General features: G+C 33.6%; 1 protein-coding gene across 1 annotated transcript; it reads right to left on the reverse strand.

Annotated features, from left to right (window-relative positions):
• Positions 1-7,542: 7,542 nt before the first annotated feature.
• LOC121424944 (tetraspanin-33-like) lies at positions 7,543-19,020 on the reverse strand. Its single transcript, XM_041620842.1, has 7 exons — positions 18,529-19,020; positions 16,031-16,225; positions 14,311-14,385; positions 12,928-13,023; positions 11,997-12,173; positions 10,646-10,762; positions 7,543-9,948 (listed from the first exon to the last, which is right to left on the reverse strand). Exons 1-7 carry the CDS (start codon positions 18,610-18,612, stop codon positions 9,814-9,816), a joined length of 879 nt encoding a protein of 292 aa, XP_041476776.1. The 5' UTR covers positions 18,613-19,020; the 3' UTR covers positions 7,543-9,813.
• Between the last annotated feature and the right edge of the window lie 1,111 nt (positions 19,021-20,131).

A 20,131-nucleotide genomic window follows, 5' to 3' on the forward strand; every position in this document is an offset into this window, starting at 1 on the left:
TAATAAACAACAATGCGCCTCGAGATTATTTCTAGATAGATGGCGCTATATAAATGCCTATTATTTTTGTTGTAATCTTGGGACACCAAATCTAAAGCAGTCTCCGAACACATCGCAAGGTGGTCCAAGATCGGTTTGCTCAGAAGGGGTCTCGGGTAGGTTTTTGTGATTTTGAAAATTTAATTCATGAAAAGCTGATATGTGGAACTTACGATACGTACAGGTAGGCAGTGGAATTGTAGTTATACTATTAAAGTACAGTTAAAAATACAGAGTTGAATAAATATCCATGCATAAAATGAATGTTGATTAGGTTTGACCATGTCATCGTTTGTTCAGGGGAAGTTCGCCCTGAAAAGAAGGTTATTGTAAAAATAGCAGAAAAAAAATTATTGCTGAAGGTTTGAGAAAAATCTATCAAAGAATAAAAGTTATTAGAATTCTAATTATTTGATTTGTGACGTCATATGCAAGCAGCATTCCAACTTAGCAAGTGATAAAAAATCAGTGAAATGTAGTTTTCTCAGAAAATTGAAAATGTTTTTTACAGTACCTGTTGTATATCAATGGACAAATCATTTCACATGAATAGGAATCTAAAATAAGTCATCAGGAACCATTAAAAAAATGAAATTCATGCATTTTATATTACATAACATATGGGACAGCTGCTCGTTTATGACGTCACAAAAATTTTAATAACTTTCTTAATCTTTAATGGATTTTCCTCAAACCTTCACTTAAGTTTTTTATCATTTTTTCTGCTAATTTCACAACAAACTTCTTCAGGGCAAACTTCCCCTTTAATCATAAATGATGAAAAAAGTTCTGATAATTGTAACCTCTCTTTTAACATTTCACTCTCACTTTTTTCTTCTCCATATTTTTCAACTCCATTTTTTCAAGTACACAAGTTGACGGTCAATGACATGTGCGATATTAGCGTTGTTTATCAACCATTAATGACAGCATTTCACTTTTGATGTTATTGACTGACAACTTTTCATATATCTACTTGTGATATGAATTGAACGAGTCATAGCAATCAACAACATATTTTTTTCGAATGTAGACAGTCCTTAAAAAAAAGTGATTGATTAAAAGAACTGCATAGGGTAATGCCTGGGCCCTGTCTTACAAAGACCTACGATTAGATAAGACTCCAGAACTCAAACTCAAATTGATTTTCAACATATCAGGATGCACTTGTACAAAGCATGCACATGTGATTTGGGAGTGGTTGTTTTTTTTTTTTATCTGTATCTGAATACAGCTATTAGTGCAACTAAACAACCCAAGGAGTATCTTTTGATTAATATTTGTGTCAAAGAAATATATTGGATAGTTATAACTGAAAAAGCTTTGTCAAGAAATAAATTATACACTTTAAGAGAATGTATACATTTCACATGTTTCAGTATAAATTCTTCCAGATATAGGTCACAGTGTTGTTTTTAAGCTCATTTTGTTATTCATTTCCTCTTCCTATTCTTCTGCTGAAATAGATTAATTCACTATAGTAGCAAACATGTGGTCATGAATTATTCTCCTGCCCAAAAAGACATGCAAATGTCAACGATTATTCATATTTTCCCAATCATAAAATTTATCCTGTTTTCCCCCAACTGGTGAATAAACTGCCATCTGTTTTCTTGTGGAGCCCCCTTGAAAGGGTGTAGTCCCAAAGTTCATACCTTGAAGAGTGTGACTGATTTTTATCATAACAACATGTGCCGTGGATTGGTTTGTTTACAGAAGATTCACTATTTATTCACACCTATGTACATATATAGGCTGTATCATACAGTTTCTTTGAAGTTTTCATAATGATTATGGAAGAGTCTCAAAATTGGTTGTTGATATTGTTTTTGGATGGGTTAAATACATGTATTTTATACCAATACCCAAAATGGCAGACATAATATAGTCTCAATTATCCTGAAATTGAAAAGATATTAAAGAATTTAGAAGAGAAATAAATGCTAGATGAATATGTCATTAAGGCTTATATTTTTTCTAACATTCATTTGATTGAAAGTAAGACACTACCATGATGTACATGTATCATCAAATGCAGTTCGTGGAAATTGAAATATCCATTGTAATGTCATTATAATGCAAATTTCCTCTCAATCATTTTATGCTCCTCAGCATAATTTCATGCATGAAGTTTGCTAATATACATTATATGAATAGGGTAGTGTATTGAAATCTGTCTTAGAATTTGTCAAGTTAGTGCCTGTACCAGTAAGTAGTATTTAAGAGTAATTGTTTTGTATTCATTTTTCATGTGGTAATATGCATATGTACAGTGTATATATAAAATTCATTAAAGCTAAATGATAGTAGTTGCAGTGAAACACTAATTTTGTGAGAAAGTCTGTAAAACCAAGGTTAAGTATGACTATATCATCGTGGATCTAGATCTGGTACAGTTACATATACTGAACTTTGTGAAATCATAAAATCTAAGCTGAAATACGATCACACTGAAGATCGCCAACACAGATAGGCACACGTGGGACAGTGTATTATTATTGCTGGAATAAAGACCCGACGGAAGTGACCAAATCCGTGCTTATTTTGCTTATTTCTCAGCAATTAGACAATTTCTTCCAGAATCCTTTGGCACAAAATTTTTATTCATACAAACAGACACTTTGGTCGTCATATTAGATTCTGTAAAAAGTCATTTTGAGATCGTTACCAGAACTAGAATTTATCTTTAAGACTTACATTGAAGACTTGAAGTCAAGTTTCCTTTCGTCATAATCTCTGCATAAACTGAATTTAGAGAACATTGTTCCCTCCAGCAAATGATACTTCTGGCCATTTAAAAAAAAAATGTTTTCAAGCCAATCGGGCGGGGCATGAGACCTCCACCATCTTGGGCCAATGAGATTTTCAGATATCTTACCACACAGAACAGCATGCAGGAGACACAAGTGTGTATGTACTGTAGGCTGCGCATTTCACATTTTGTACAGCAGCTTCTGAGGTTTGTCTTGTCCACACCCCCCCCCCCAAAGTGACAAAAGGGTATTAAATCACCATGATTGATTAGTGAAGTATCATTATGATTGTTGATGTCAAAAGACAATTTGCCTGTCCTCTATTACACATGTATCTGTTTTTGAAAGATTGACAGGAGTGTTCGCCATCAGTGTTCTCTCGTTTTTAGGAGAGGAGGATATCTTTAATATCTATTGTGAGAATCCAAGAGTTAAAAGTTTTATATTTGTTAATAGGTAATAGGTTGATTAAAAAAAACTCTGTTAGGCTTAAAACCTTTCTAGGTGTACTGGTATCAGCATGATCATTAAAAATGTACACATACAGTAGAATGAATATTTGTACAATACAGTCTTGTGTAGTTTGTCACTTCTATATTATACTAGTCCATTACTTTACCAAGTTCAAATTAATAATCATAACCTTGTTGAGCTAATGTGCTCTATGATCATTTGTTTCAATAGGCTTTTACAGGTTAACGTCATCAAGGTAAACATGTCTGTCATCGGCAAGCAGATATGGGTTTTGTTTAATTTTGTTACTTAAAATTTTTAAAGATTTTTTTTTCATGCTGCAAAGACAAGTGCAACCACTCTTAATATTTGTTATGCATAATTTATATATTTATATAATTGTTATGTCATGTTTATTTTACATCTGTTTTTCATTCTTTTGATACTTTTGTTTTAATAGATATTTATACCATATGTGTGCTGTGGATTTGTACAGTCTAGTCTAGACTCTCAGACTTTGTTCTTGTAAAGTTCAATCTTGTGTTTTTCTCTCTTAAGTTTTATGTTTTACCTTTTTTGTATACCATAGTAGTAATAGGAGACATAAAATTATTATAGACCTACTAGTAGATATAGAAGTGAATAATAAATATTTCGAGAAAAACTTGTGGTTCTACAGCATATGTTCAAAGTATCTTAAGATGGTAATCTAAAACTTATACTGTAAGTGCTCACAATACACATTTTTAGAAAAAACCCAAGATTTGTGGGAAAGAGATTGTAAGCTTACACTGTACCGTTTCTTCATCTCCTCTCAATCTTTCATTTTATACTCCTCTCTTCGCCTCCCCCATTTTAATTCTTTTCTATATTTCTGCCATTTTTCTCAAAGGCCTGTTGGTCATCCGTCTTTCTTTGTTTACGAGTTTGATGTATCTACAGAATGTTTGTATATATTGCTTTGTACCATTATACAAGAACGTTTTGCTAAAGATTCGTAAGAAGATGGTGAGATTAAAAAAAAATTAAAATTGTCTTTGTTCAACATGAAGAAGCAGTATTTTGCATCCTGTAATGTTGATTTATTTTCAATAAGTGAATGTGAAGAGTGAATGCATTTGAGTGTGGTGTTGGGAAAAATAGTTTTCACATGTACTTGGTACATAAATGTCCATGTAAATTTGCTTTTGGGGCATGTGGGAATGATGTACAGTTGTGCTCAAAAGCTAGTGAACCCCATCACTTAATGCACTCCTTTATATTGAGTGTTGAATGTTAACAACACTACAATGTTAAGCGAGCCCAGAGAAACAAACTTAATTGCATGTAATAGTTTATCACCTGACTTCACAATCAAATATCTAAGACATGGCAGAACATGAACTCTTTAAATGTGTTAATTTTCTGGTGGGGTTCATTATAAGCACCACTGTATCATCACTCACAATGGTTGGAAGTGTCATATAATAGTATTCACATTACTTGCACTCTTTTGTCATTTTGAAAAATAAGACAGTCACTTTGAATGATTTTAAGGTGCCTTGTGAATATTATTGAAATACACACAAAAAATTGGATGGCTTCACCAAAATGGTATAAATGTAGAATTAATTTTGTATGTACACTGACCAGAAAAATATAAATCACAAACTGTTTCTGAATGTCCATTTGTGGTAACTGCTACTAATCTAACAGCATTTAACGGTCAAATCCACCTACTAAATAAATTGAAGTTTTAAAGAACTTATTGAATGAAAATTCATGAGCCAGGTATTTGAAAATGAAATTCTGTTTTTACTCCCAGCTCTTGCAACACCCATTTCAGTTTGAAAAAAAAGGTCATTGTACTGCATTTGAAGTCTACTTGACATAAAGTAAATATTTATGTGATATAGATTAAAAATTAGTCTGAAAGTCTCTCACTATTATAAGTGAGAATTGCCTAGAAATGTCTGGAGAAAAATCTGTGGCCACTAATTGAAAGTGATACTTCTTTTTACCTTCAGTTTTTGTAACTATCATTTATTAAAAATCATTGTATTTGAAGAAGCTACTTTAAAATGATGTAATCATACCTGTATGAGATTAGCTTAAAAATAACAATCTGGCAGCAGGAAATACTTTCAAATAATGGAGTAGTATCCGAGCCAACTAATTTAGTTGAAAATGATATTCTATTAACTTCCGGTTCTTGTAACATTCCATTTCAATTTCCTTGTAAAATGTGAAAACTTTTGCTCCTTAACAGAAAATAATACTTTTGTATCACCGGGAAGTAAAAAATAAAGTAGAGCAAATCTGAGTCATTGTTTGAAAAACAGTATCTAAAAATTGATCCTTTCAACATTCTTGTTGAACTGACAACATTGATATGATGTGTTGTATAATTCATTTCATTTGTTGGTTTTGTTTCAGGGGTTTTAAGGAGGTATGCCACCAATCTTGGCTTGGATTGTTCAAAATTTAATCATTTATGCTCCCATGTTCCTGTATGTCCTTAGTTGTTTCCCACTGATTCAATTTAATTCATCTTTATTTCACAAGCCGATTAAAAAGGCTCTTTAAAACAACATAAATACAGTATAGACAGTTCAAAGAGAAAAATGTAACAATGAAGAGTAGCTCAACGCAGATTATATAAATGTTATATAATGCATTGTGGTAAAATACAGTACATGTCAACTAATCATTACAGTAAAAGGAAGAAATAAAAGGACATGTTCTGAAAATAAAGGCTTGTAAGGCACACCTAAAAAGGCCTAGAGGCCTGCAGGTAAGGTAGCCTGAATAAGAAAAAAATAGCTATAGATAAAAGAAAAGAACACAGGTTTGGAGCAGGAAGCTTGAAAAAAAAGGGGGGTACAAGAAAAGAGTCAGGAGAAGGGGGTAGATTTGGAAGGAAATAAAAGGGAAAGTGAAAGATAGAGAAGTGAATAAAATGAGCTCCAAAGTAGAGAAGATGAGAAAGAGAGATTGGATAAAGATATGCAAGTATATAATAAAAAATTAATAAAAATACAAGGGACCATAGACACCATTCTCATTACGCTTTCTAAAACTAGTTTACTGGAAACCAGTTCAGGAAACCAGTTTGGAAGATCGATTTGCTAGCGTTCCCATTTGATTGCACGAAAGTGGTTTTCAAAATCACTTCATGTAAAGCGATCTTGATGCTATGGAAACGCTCTCAGTGGGATGACATGTTTCGCGCGAAATTCAAAACAGCAGCGTAGGCATTCTACACCTATCATGTGGAGAAGCGTGCTCAAAATGTGCGAAGATCGCTTCCCAAAGAACGGTTGTGTCCTCACGCTAAAGCCAGTTTAACACGGCAGAGCAATCTTGAAAACTACATTGTGAGGTGGTTTTCTGAACCGGTTTGGAAGATCACGTCGATCGTTCATTTCACGTTAAACTAGTTTTAGGAAGGTAGTGAGAACGGTGTCATAGTCACCAGCATTGGCTTGCTTCTGTGGACCCTGTTCAACACTCTGCATAAACAAAAGAATGCCTCTCCAGTTGTATTCGCCATGAACAAATTTTATGCTGTGTGTTTGTTATGTACAAAGTTTTTCTGTTTAAAAAATAATTGTATGGTTTGCCATGCATGACATCCATCAATATACTCCAACAGCCCTAGGTTTCATAGTGTTAAAGGGGAAGTTCACCCTGATGAAAAGTTTATTGTGAAAATAGCAAAAAAATAATAATGAAAACTGTTGGTGAAGGTTTGAGGAAAATCCATTAAAAATTATATTATATTGTTAAGGTTTTGAATTGTGATGTCATAAATGAGCAGCTGTCCCATATGTTATGTAATATAAAATGCACAATGGTTCATGAAAAAAAATCTTCTTTCAGGAGAGGGTGTGAAATATTTTGTTTGTTGATATACTGCAGGTACAATAGAACCCTATTTTCAATTAAATGGCATTTCATACATTTCTTTTAATTCATGATACATGTGAAGCTGCTCAAATGTGACGTCACAAATCAAAAATATAAATCCTAATTACTTTTTAAATCTTTGGTGGATTTTCTTGAAATCTTCAACAGTATTTGTTATTTTTTCTGCTATTTTTTTACAATACACTTTATGTCAGGGTGAAATTCCCCTTTAAACGCTTTGATGGCTGCTGATTTGTAAATGCAAATGCCAAATAACTTTTTCCCTTCCGTGTGGATGAAACCAGCAGTGTTATGCTGTTCATTAACATTCTCAGAATCATCATTAATCAAATTGAATGAAACCAATCAAAAGACACTTAAACATATAACTGCCACAGATACTATATAGTATGATGTATATATATATATTATTAGATTACTTTCAGTCTTGTACAAATCCTGTACAAAGCACATTATTATTAAGAAATACAAGAATGGGAAGATTTCATTGAAAGCTCTCAACAAAAGTGTTCATTTTTATATAATGAACTATGGCTGATAGGAAATATATTACAACATCTAAATAATACAGTCAGAGAAAATTTGGATTCAGTTTTGCATATAATTTTCATAAGACACTTTATAAGTATAATTACTTTTCTTATTTTTCTAATATGTAGGAATGAGAAATCTGTTTCCTGTTTAAGTTTGAGCCACCATTTACATTCAAGGAAGCTTAACCACAAGAAAAAAAACACATTCTGTGAGCTTTCTCAGCTACTGAGTAGAATGTTTTATTAATGTATTGGTATAAAGAATAACAGTAAATGGCTGGTGAAGCTTGCAGTGACGCAGACAATAGTTTACAAAAACGGGTAAATATTTGATGAGTGTGACCATAAAAAGTCTCTTAGATGAAATTGAAACTCCAAAGAATTTTTTAGACATAACAATCTCTTAGACATATCACCTGACTAAATATAGCTACAGCCAAAATGTCAGATAGATAATTTGAATAATTCTACATCATTGTGAATATATTCTTACAACATAACTCAAACACAGGAAAACTAAAATGGTAGGTGAAAATAAGTTGATGTCTTTCTTAGAACTGCAATGTAATTGTGCATACAGTTTTTATAATTGGTATATGCTGATCATTCCAAAGTAAATATCTTGAATAAATTTACCCATTAGCAAGTGTATAGACAATAGTGCATCTATTTATATAATATAATTTGTGCTTGGTAAATATTAAGGAAAGATTTCAAAAGAAGTAAAACTTCGAACAAAGGCACAACAGATGGAAAATCATAAACTCGCTATCATTCTAAATGCAGACCTAGCACCCTGTCAATGTGAACAAAATGCATTCTCAAAATTGGATTAGGTTTAAAAATAAATATCTGAAAACAAGAGCTTGATATTGTCAAATTAAAATGTTTCCCTTGAATATATAAATGCAGAATGTTTGGGGGAAATGGAAAGGAGTGTACATGTTCTAACCGAAGTCTTTGTCTTCTGGGGTACTAATAATAATAATCAAACTTCAAAGATATTATCCATTTTTTAATCTATACAAATATCAAATAAATAATGATATCTTCAATTAACAACAAAACAGCTTGACTTGATTTTTTTCTTTTATTTGTCACAAGCTATTCTATGTGATCTCTTTTGAAATCTTTATAAAGAATTCATATTTCAATTCTTTTCCATCCATTAATTTTCAAAGTACTCCTAGGATCTTTCAGATTCTCTTGGCCACCTAGCTTCAGCAATTGCAGCAATAATTTTGTTATATTTACAGAATAAACCCTTCCAGGGCCCTGTTGCATAAAAGTTACTATTATGGTAACTTTTTCATCCAATGGTATCTTTCATGGAATGCTTGAATTTGATTGGCTGTTGAGCATTGTTACCATGGTAGTTACCATTGAATGGCAGAGTTACCATAACAGTAACTTTTATTGCAACAGGACCCTTGTGTCCCCACACTACATCTTCTCTAGGTCTTGCAAATTCAAATGTCTTGCATAAGGATATTGCCACATTGGAATTTGAAGCCATGTTTTCATTATCCTCTTAAGTCAAAATTCTTCATCATCTTCACCTCAGCTTCTTGAAAAATTACAAGCTAATTACAAATATATATATTCATAGTATATACCATGGTATGGTAACACAAAGGTACATAATCAATTGTAAATAGGCAATCAAGATTACAACATATTGTTCACTTGTGGCCAATTGGAAGTGATGTTCGAAATTTTCAATTGATTACAAAGCTTATTACAAATATGGTATGGTAACACAAAAGTACATAATCAGTTGTAAATAGGCAATCAAGATATCAACATATTGTTCAATCGAGGCCAATTGGAAGTGATGTTTGAAATTTTCAATTGATTGCATATCTTGTTGTTACTGGTCCCTGAGCACACTTTTGTTCTCTCCTTAAAAAATATTTTAATAAGATAATCTTTAAATTTTTATATGAAGTTGCAGGGGAGGGTTTCATAATACATTTTTCTGTGATTACCACTGACAACAATTTCACAATCATTTGAAATTCTTGCCTCTGACTGGCCAAGAGCCAATTTGAAAGACAAACCCTGAAAAATGCATCATGAAAAGCTCCCCTAAAGTCTAAAAGGCAGTTTGAACTGGTTACAGCTGCCTAAAACTGGTTCCCACCAGACACTGTCCTTATTCCAGTAAGTCCATTGGTGCTCCTGCTTTTGAACTCTTGGTAGAACTCATATTCTTTCTCTATCTGCCTGCTTAGGATGAAGGCTAGTAACATCACTAGAAGCTGAAATTCAGAAAAAAATGATTAACCTATAAGGTATCAAGGTGTCTTATATCAAAACCTATCTAATTATTACACATTTTTATCATTTAACAACTTAGACCAGAGTCCAAAGATAATAATAGTAATGTTCCAAAAAGGTTCATGAAACATCTTGATAGTGATTTCTCTGATAATTTTATTTCAGTTAATTAGATGTATGGATTTCAGTAACAGCTTTTAGGTATCCCAGGCGTTTTCATGAAATTCTCACTTGGTATGATACAATAATACACAGTACATATAGTTACTGGAACATCCCTGATACAGTGACAGCTTTCTCCAAGCAGTAATTAATTCAGCGTATCCAAACTACTAATCAATCTAGATTTTAGTGATGACATGGAAAATTAATATCTTCCACTGGAATAAAAGTTGCATCTCCAAAGATAGTCAGTATTCCACTAAGATTGATTAATCACACTTCGTCATAAGAGGAGAGTCAATACTTGACTGCTATTGAATAGTCAAACTTTCTGATTTATTATCATCATAGTCTTTAGGCATCTCCGCATAGTTTCTGAAACTATTGATGAATTAAAAAGATTCTAAAAATATTAATTTTCTCATAAGAGGAGGGTCAATACTTGACTATCTTTGGGTAGTAGAATCTTGACAAATTTGGATAGTCAAACTCTCTCTTTTCATTGGGCTGACTAACCTGAAGAAGGGCAATTCCAAAGATAGTCAGACCAACGATCAAGCTCTTCTCATTGACAAACAGTAGGAAGCCGTCTACACACCCAATGATGTATATATCATCAACTATTTCAGCTGACTGTAGAGATAGAAATAAAATAATATTCATTATACTGTATTCATAATAATATGACCGGGGTAACAATAATTGCAATGTAAAGCACTTTGATAGAAACATACTGTATATTAAGTGCTATATAAATGTAACTATTATTTCTATTATTATTACATGGGTCAACTACATGTAAATGTATCAAATTGTGTAAGATAAAATGAAAATGGGCAAATTCAACACTTAATAACAGTTTTCTTTGGATTAACTTTTGTTTCATTCAAATTGTTTTTGTTCTTGATTATATAGAGGTAAAACGAGCTACATGTATCTTTTACATAAACTTTTTAACCTTCTTAATAGAGATTTTTTAATCATCGCTGTCAGATGGTAAAATGGTCTATCTTTGAGTTAGACCAGTTTACCGCCATGTCACACTGCCGTCAGATGTTAAAACAGTCCATCTCGAAAATCGCTGTTCTGAGAAAAATGACTTTAATGTTTAGAGCTTTTTTATGCGACAGGTATAATGCATTTTAGCAATGGGACAAGAAGAAGCATAATAAACACTAATAACTGAAGAATTTTGTGCTTATTTGGGGGTAAGATGGTAAAATGGTCTATCTAGAATATCATTTTACCATCTTATGATGTGTAGTATGAGTGTATACATGTGCTGTGGTTAAACAGTCTATCTACACAAAAATCTCATTTATTTCATTATTAAAACCCCAAATATAAGCACAAAATTCTTCAGTTATTAGTGTTCATTGTGCTTCTTCTTTTCCCATTGCTAAAAATGCATTATTCTTGTCTCATAAAAAAGTTCAAATCTCTAAACTTTTAAGTCATTTTTCTCAGAACAGCGATATTCCTTTTTTTAGGGGTTGTTGTTGTAAAACATAAAGGGTTTTGACTCAGAATAATGTGAGGGAAAGCTTTAGGCTTAGTGTTGGGTTTAAAGATTTTATCATTTATTTAATGGGAATAATTTGTTGATGGGCTTTTGAAACATTGTACCTTTTTTTTATTAGGCCAGCTGGGAATAAAGCTTTATTATAGAGTTTTACAGTGGCAACGTTTTGCCTAGAAAGTGTTTCCTACGGGAGTTACAAGAATGCTTTCAGACAACATTGATTTCCAACCATTGTCAAAAATCTAATTAAAAAAGGGATTTTATTTTATTACTTTTTATTCATCTTTTTAGATTCATTTTTTTTTTGGGGGGGGTGGGAGGTCATAGGATCATTTTGATACATACTGTTTGTCGTTGAACATTGAAGCCACATTGAGTGTTGATAATAGCATCTGGAGACTCAGGCCGGCAGCAGGAGTATGGAACACCACATCGCTCTATACTTGGGTTAGAGTCCGAACAATTGAAGTATCTATTAAGTGTCCAATCCCTGTAGCCCCCATCTCCACCACAGCACTCCAGCTAAAAGAAAGTTTGAAGAAAAAAGATAAAATTAAAAGTAGACTCGGGAATGGTTTCTTTGTCTTTGATTATTGACATAATATATTATGTTCCAATCAAGGTATAAACATCAAAGTGTCATAACTTGTAGTAATATTTCAGATACTATGAATACAAACAGAGGTGAATGCCTACACTTTAACAACTTGCCAAACACGATGCATTTAATATTCAACAAAATAACAGGTAAAAATGAAAGAAACCATTCATAGGAAAGGATACGGGGAAGAAATGTTCACATGTTGACATCGACCTAGAATATAACTAGTTTTAACCCCACTACACTTATCACTCCATTTTTCAGTCATATATTAAATATTAATACATGTATGTAAAAGATGAATGCCAACAAAGTTAGAGCTGATATAATTAAAAGCAAAAATATAGTGGAAAAGATCTAAATGTACATTAATTATTTCTGATTATTGACCTTCATAAAGAAATATATCCATGTGATACAACAATATATACTGCACATAATTAGGTGAGGCAAAATTCTAATTTCATTTTGGAAACATCTCTAGCAGGAAGCGATGTGATGCAAAATAACATATGAAAAATTCACTTAATGAATTAGTGCAAGGTACAAATTCAAAGTTAAACCTTACACCCTTTGAGAAATATAATAGCTCAATAGCTGACGATAATGCTAGAATACGATACTATATATGACGTAAATCTATAAATCAGTGTAGAAAGGGATGCAGGTACCTACCGTTCTTTGTGCGTAATCAATGAAATTGGTAGTATCTCCATCTTCTCTGTAATTCATTATTGCTTGCTCTACCACCTCGTCTACTGCTGTGAAAAACTACAGGTAGGTGTGGGTGGATGATTTATAGGGCAAGAGATTGGAGAGAAAGAGGAAGAGAGAGAAAATGAAAGAAACATATATAATATATATATATAAGGGGAGAGATGCATTTTATAATAAATGTAGACTGTGCTATTTCAATATTAAATTCTCATAAAACAGTTTAAACATATATAGCGCCATCTCACATTGGCTGAAAGTCATTCTACGCGAGGAGAAAGTTTTGATTCACAATACATTTACATGACCAGGGGCCCGTTGCAGAAAGAGTTGCAATCAATCGCAACTCTAAAAATCACGCGCAACTTGATTTTCAACCAATCAACAGCGCGCATTTAGAACTTGTGATTGATTTTTTGGCTTGCGTTTAAACGCAACTCTTTCTGCAACGGGCCCCAGGTCATCCATTAATACAAATTGTATCATATTTATTCCTTTCATTTCTACCAATATGGTAGCAGGGGTGTGATTATCACCCATGCTATCAAAAAATCCTGCTGTGATCAAAATAGAGAACTTTTTAAGGGCAAATGAAAAAAGTACTATTAATGAGAGACAATCTTACTTGAGTATATTTTTCTTAACTATTTACCTACTCTTAAAACTCTTGTTGTAGTATTATTTGTTAACTTGCATTATAAATCTACATAGTTTGAGACTAATTTACCAATTGAATAAAGAGAAATGACAATAATTAAATACCAGTAATAACTCTGTCCACTTATCCACACTACAGAATCGAAATCAGATCATGAAAGGTGGCGCTATACGTAAATAATATTCAGAGTCATTAACCAAACTAAAAGTAGAATTATTTGTGTGTAAGATAAATTGTATATTAAATATTATCAATTATATTACAGGAGCAGGTGTGATATTGATTATACTTGGGTATAAAAAAAACACATCATTTTGTCTGGAAGTGCAGTGTACACTCGGCACTTCCTTAACTTAATAAAAAACCCACACCAATATTGACATCTAAATTTCATTTTATACAATATTTTTTTAATATATTTGTTTGGGCCAACGAAAAAATGTAATCATATTAATGTAACCTTTCCTTTAAATGAGGTCTCAACCTTTTCTTAACTGCAGAGAAAATATTTTGGTCCAATATCAAGTTTAAGTAATCAAATTGAAGTATAAATTGTCCCCAACACTGGAAAGCTTGTGAAACCTGATGTAAAATGACTGATAAATTTTGTTTGCATGATGATTGCTAGAATGTTTATTTTGATTGATTGCTTCATTTAAATAAGCCTAACTCAACTTTGAACCTACCTGTCCACTGAAAGCAAAAGCCAGAATACCAGCTGTGACTTCTAAGATGAAGATGAGGATCATTGAAAGATAAAACTGCAAAAAAAAGGAGAAGAAAGAAACAAAATATGAAGACAAAAACAAGGATGAATAAAGATCAGACAGTGGGTGCACATGGTCAGTTTGGTGCTTTGCTTTTAACTTCTGGGATTTCATCTTCCTACACCAATTCATTCAATTTTGCTGCGCATTGTAGGTCTACTACATCAAATTTTCCCCTATTGTCGTACCTATTTTCTTTTTTTTTGTAATATGATATTTACACTTGTTACTTTGTATTTTATTGTTTCATACTTCAAAGAGAAACAAAAAATGTATAAAGATAGATGAACATGTATTCCATATCAAGCAAAACGGACATCTGCCTTTTGCATGAATAAATATGATTAAAAAGTATGACCTAAAATTCTTCTATTCACATCACGAGGGACTTGTCTTCCTCACTCAGTGGTTTTCAATCATCTGACAGAGTATATGAAAAAACATCCATGCATATAATTCCCAATCCAATACAAATGGACAGATCAATGGGGCAATTTAATTGCAATACATGTATCTAGCCAAGCAGCCCTAGCCTTTTGAAGAGCTATTCACAGAAAAATAGGAGAGGGTGTCCGTGTGATAGCACAAGGAATTCAGCATCTTTATTTTGTTTTCACACATCTGACAAATGGATATTAAATGTCTTTGTCATCTCCTACTGTGTTGAAAGATTGAAATGAAACACCATTCAAGGTTGTACAATGGTATGAATGTATATGGTCAGTCTGGTTTCATGATATGCTATGGGAGGGTTATCATATGTACATATAGGGTAATTTTGCCCAAGCATGATTTTGGGGACAGTAATCTGTTAGACTTAAGAGAAATTTGAATTAGAAGAGGTTAATTGTTGTTGTGTTTTTTTTGCAAATTGTGGTAGAAAATGCTAAAACTTTGGCAAATATCCAACTTCTTTGGAAGATTGTATATATTGTTAATTCTACAAGTACTTAAACACTTTGTGCCAAAACTATATGCTTACTCATTTTTTTTGGCTTATAATTCAAACAAGATGATCAATATATGTATCGTACATCATTTTGGAAAGTTAAGTAATTTCAGACAGAATAATACAAATCACAAATATAAATGTACATAGAAACTAAGAAAAAAAAATAACACAAATCCACCATCACTTCATTGGTAAACATATAAATGAAACTATTGGAAAAAAAATATACAGTGGTAATTGGTGGTGGCTATTAGTCTGACCTGATTGCTAAGAAAGTATAAATGCCAAGCTAAGGACTAAATATGTACATGTAAGATCCTTGTTGTACGACTATGTGTATTTTATGTGAGGTGAAATCAATATTTCTCCCATAAAATATGCAGCTTTCTAATTATTTTATAATGACATAAATATAACTATTCATCATTATCACCATCATCAGCAGCAGCATCATCACCATCATCAGCAGCAGCAGCAGCATCATCATCATCACCACCACCACCACCACCATCATCATCATCATTATCATCTTCATCATCATCACCATCACCACCACCACCATCATCATCATCATTATCACCATCATCATCATCATCATCATCACCATCAACATCACCATCATCATCATCACATCCTGCATAACCAAGGCCCCCACCACAACCATCATCAGCCTTTTATGATACTTACAAAAGTAAGAAGACAGCAGTTCTCTCTGAGGGCACCAACAAACCCAGCAAAGTTAAGAATGATACCCAGACCTCCAACAACGATCATGACGATGGCTGGATCGGTGAAGAAGTCGAGATATGATGTGACCTTCACATTATCTCCTCTTTCCACCAGCGCCCAGATTCCTATACCAGTTACACACCAACATACCAGCTGATCAGGACAAAAAAAAGTAGAATGAGGAATAAATTCATGATAATTTATTTTTCTTGCATTTGCTAATTTCTCCACAATATTAAGAAAAACATACCCAGATTGAACAATCGAAGAATTGCATGGTGCTTGATTAGATGTGATAGATCATTCTTCTTCATCTTCTCTCCTTTTTCTTTGACTCCTGCAGTAGCCTGTCCTTCTTTTCCATTCTTTCATTTAATTGTCTATCTCTGTTTCTACTTTTTTTCTGAGCATATATCTCTTTCCTTCTAAAAAGTTCTATATCTTTTCTATCTGATCCTCTTTTTTAATTATATTTCTTCTCTTTTCTATCTTTATTCTTCTCCTTTTAAAAAAAAATTCATGTCTTCCATACCATTCATCGATAAATTACTTCTCCTTTTCAACTTTTTCAGAAATCTGCACTCCATCTTTTATACTTTTTCAAAGAAAAACTTTCCTGATAATTATATCTGTTGTTGATTGGTTTGAACAGTGCTCTAATTGAAAAAAATAATATATGCACCAATTATCTTATCTTATCACTTTAATGTTTTCATTTTATTATTTTCAGTAGGATAAGGCCTTAGTTATTTTACAGATTTGATCTGTCACAGTAGCTATGTTCCCGGGGGGGGGGGGGGCACTCAGTATATAATGCATAGTGGGTATGTGCCGTGGAGGGGACCCCTAGTTTTACACTCAACTTCTGTTGCAAGGCACAGCATTTTTGTCTTATTGAGAAAAAGAACAAAGAAATCCACTCCAAAGCATATCACTTTCTTCTTATCGTGAAAAAGGAAGAAAGAAATCTGCTCCAAAGCTTCGCAAATTTTCCGTTACGTCGTTCTGGTCGTATTGATCTGCTACAATGAGCCAGAATTTTGGTGAAAAGCGGCTGCAGAGCGCTGTCCGACTATCGGTATCGCCTCTGCGCTAGCACACCCGGCACCCGTGCCACCGGGCTAGCTGCATGCACGGATGCCCGTTTCATTGGGATGCATACGCACTCACATGCAGGCGACCCGTTCCAAGGACCGACCCCCGTTTTCACAAACATATGTAGTTCTTAAGGTCGTTCCGAGGACCCTCCTTTTTACAATTAGCCGCTCCAAGGACCCCATTTTTTTCTTGCCCGTGGCACATCCCTACCACGTTTTTGGTCGAGTGCCCCCCCCTGGGCTATGTTACTATCAATATAAATGAATTATCGTGACCAAATTAATGGATTCATTAGTCCAATGTCACTCAGAACATTAGTGATTTGACATTCAAAAGACTCATTTCTAATTTAATGCTTCGCTTCTTTACAACAGAGCAAAATGCTAATTAACAGTGCTATGTTACTGAATTGCCTTTATGGGAAAGTGCATGTGTTAGATTAGAAATGAAATATGCATGTACATTGGTGCACAATTCAATCAACCAACACTATAAGCAGAATACATGTAGCATATATTACCAAGTGCATTTAGAGTTTCCAGACGAGAATAAGTCCTATAATAGGCCTACATATTTCTCATTACTTGAAGCATGGAGATCTTAATCACAACCAAATAAACAAATTGAAAATTAACAGTCATATTTCCAACTCATATCTTACCATGCTAGAACAAAAGTATATATCATAACTATGTCAGATATTAACATTATGAAAAAATCATAATGTATGGTTAGTATTACTAACCTTGCATGTTGTGAGTGGGTTTCAATATGGTTAAGAAAATGTTTTCATAATCATTTAGCAATGCATGTATTAAAACGAAAGTATATGTTATTAAACTGTTGCACTGCTCCCCTACATAACAATATATTAAAAACATCAGAAAATTATTACTTTTTAACTATATTTTGGGAAACATTTTAAATCAGTTAACATTTTTGAAATTGGACAAGGGGTAAATGTCATATAAATGATTTTAACAAATCTTCTAGATAGCATCTTATTGAAATATGATACAATCATTAAGCCTATGTGATAACTTGAGAACACTAGGCCTATATAGAAAGAACATACTGTAAAGTTTTCTTTATTTGTGTTATACGAAATGTAGAAGATTTACTGCATAGAATATACCTCCAAATTGTAAGGCTAGGATAGAAAGTGAAGTAGATGATGATGTAAACACTGGTCACATGTATATGAACACGCTCAATTCAATAGTAATACAACATTATTGTTGTCATTCGACATAGCACATTCATGTACTATTTTCCTCCACTTTCTCTGTAATTGTCTCTCAGATCTACATGTACCATTCTCAAACAGTATGTGTAAAACTAAAAGTCTAACTTCTTACCCAAAAGAGAAAGCTGAGAACATATAGTGTATACTTCACACACGGGTTGATGACATTATTTGGTACACGCTCCGGCGACACCATTTTGAACAGTGATTATCTGGACAGCAGATGATTGGATGTGCGTTGGTATTAAGTTTTCTACTACCAGTAATCAACAGCTATCTAACGTAGATAACGACACCTGTTACAAGCGAGAAACACTTTCACCCGATTCTGTCCTACATCGTTCAACTCAATGAGGGACACCCGTGTACGCAGTATTAAACACAGGTTCTCTGAACGATTTTGAAAACATGCACTGTAACAGTCCCCCGCTTCAAGAAATGACAATAGACTTCGATGCCACCGCCCAACAATTGGGGTTGAATTACTCTTTCTTGAGTCAACACACCTCTCAAGGGGGCAAGGAGCGTTTTGGTAGAGTAGACTGGTTTCCAATTCAAAAGCTTCGGCTCTAGTGGATTGTGTCTAAGCACCGAACCGTATCATTGCACAATAGACCGGGACAATAGAGAGCAAACGAAACAAGAGGGAAAGAGAAAAATAAAGGTTATTATCGAATGGAAGGCTGGGTCTACTCAATTTTTGTTCCAGAGGCGGAACTGCACCGGATAGAGTTTTGAGAATGCAAGGGCAAAAGTCGGGTCAGGCTTTCTGTAACATTGTATTCTTTTGGAAGGGAATGTAATTTGTCACATGATTGTTCTATGTAGGATGTTCGGGTTTAGTTTTGAGTTTGGTATCTGTTTTGAAATAAAGATGGGTTGATGAATATGAGCGAATCCCGGAGCGAATAAAAAAATAATAAAATAAAGAACGAGAGAAGTGGAAGAGGGGAAAGGGTAAATAATAAATGAGTGATGGACAGCGGAAGAGAGTGAGAGGGGGGGGGGGGGGTAGGGAGAAGAGAAAGGGAAGAGTAATGCCAGACGTTGTAGAAAGAAAGTCAAGTAAGGCGTATGAAAACATGAATAAGGAGAATAATAAAAAAAAAATTATCCCTGGAAATTATGTATCACAGGTGATTGAAAGTTGAGATGAGCACCATTGGCGGATCCGGGGGCAGGGGGGCACATCCAGTCCGTGCCCCCTTTTTGAGAGTCTTAGTCATAATTTTTAATGTAAATATGTTGTTTATACAAAAGTGCCCCCCCCCCTTTGAGAGTCACAGCAATTACTTTTTAGTGGAATCTGTCGTCCATACTGGCATACACAAGTGAGGACACTTTCATGTTGTTTTGTTTTATTTTTGTTTGTTTTTTTTTTGCTTGTCAAATTTTCCTGGGAAAAGTGCCTCCCCATTTTTTGAAAATTCTGGGTCCGCCCCTGACTCACATTGCAGAGTGTGATTAAATGAGTGTGGTCCGTAAATCAAGACAGAGATGAGATAAACATGGGAGAAGATAGGCCTACAGAACTGTAACAGAAGAGAAATATATAAGCAACCACAAAAAAAGGAATAAAGAAAACAATATCAAGGAGATATGAAGATCCTAAGAAAAGACAACGGAACTTGGGGAGAACAAAAGGAACTGTAAACGGAGTGAGAGAGGGTTTCAAGGATGATTGGATAAATAATGAAAAACACTGTATTCAGGTA

This window comes from Lytechinus variegatus, chromosome 12, assembly GCF_018143015.1.
Source record: "Lytechinus variegatus isolate NC3 chromosome 12, Lvar_3.0, whole genome shotgun sequence".
In the NCBI taxonomy this organism is placed as follows: domain Eukaryota; kingdom Metazoa; phylum Echinodermata; class Echinoidea; order Temnopleuroida; family Toxopneustidae; genus Lytechinus; species Lytechinus variegatus.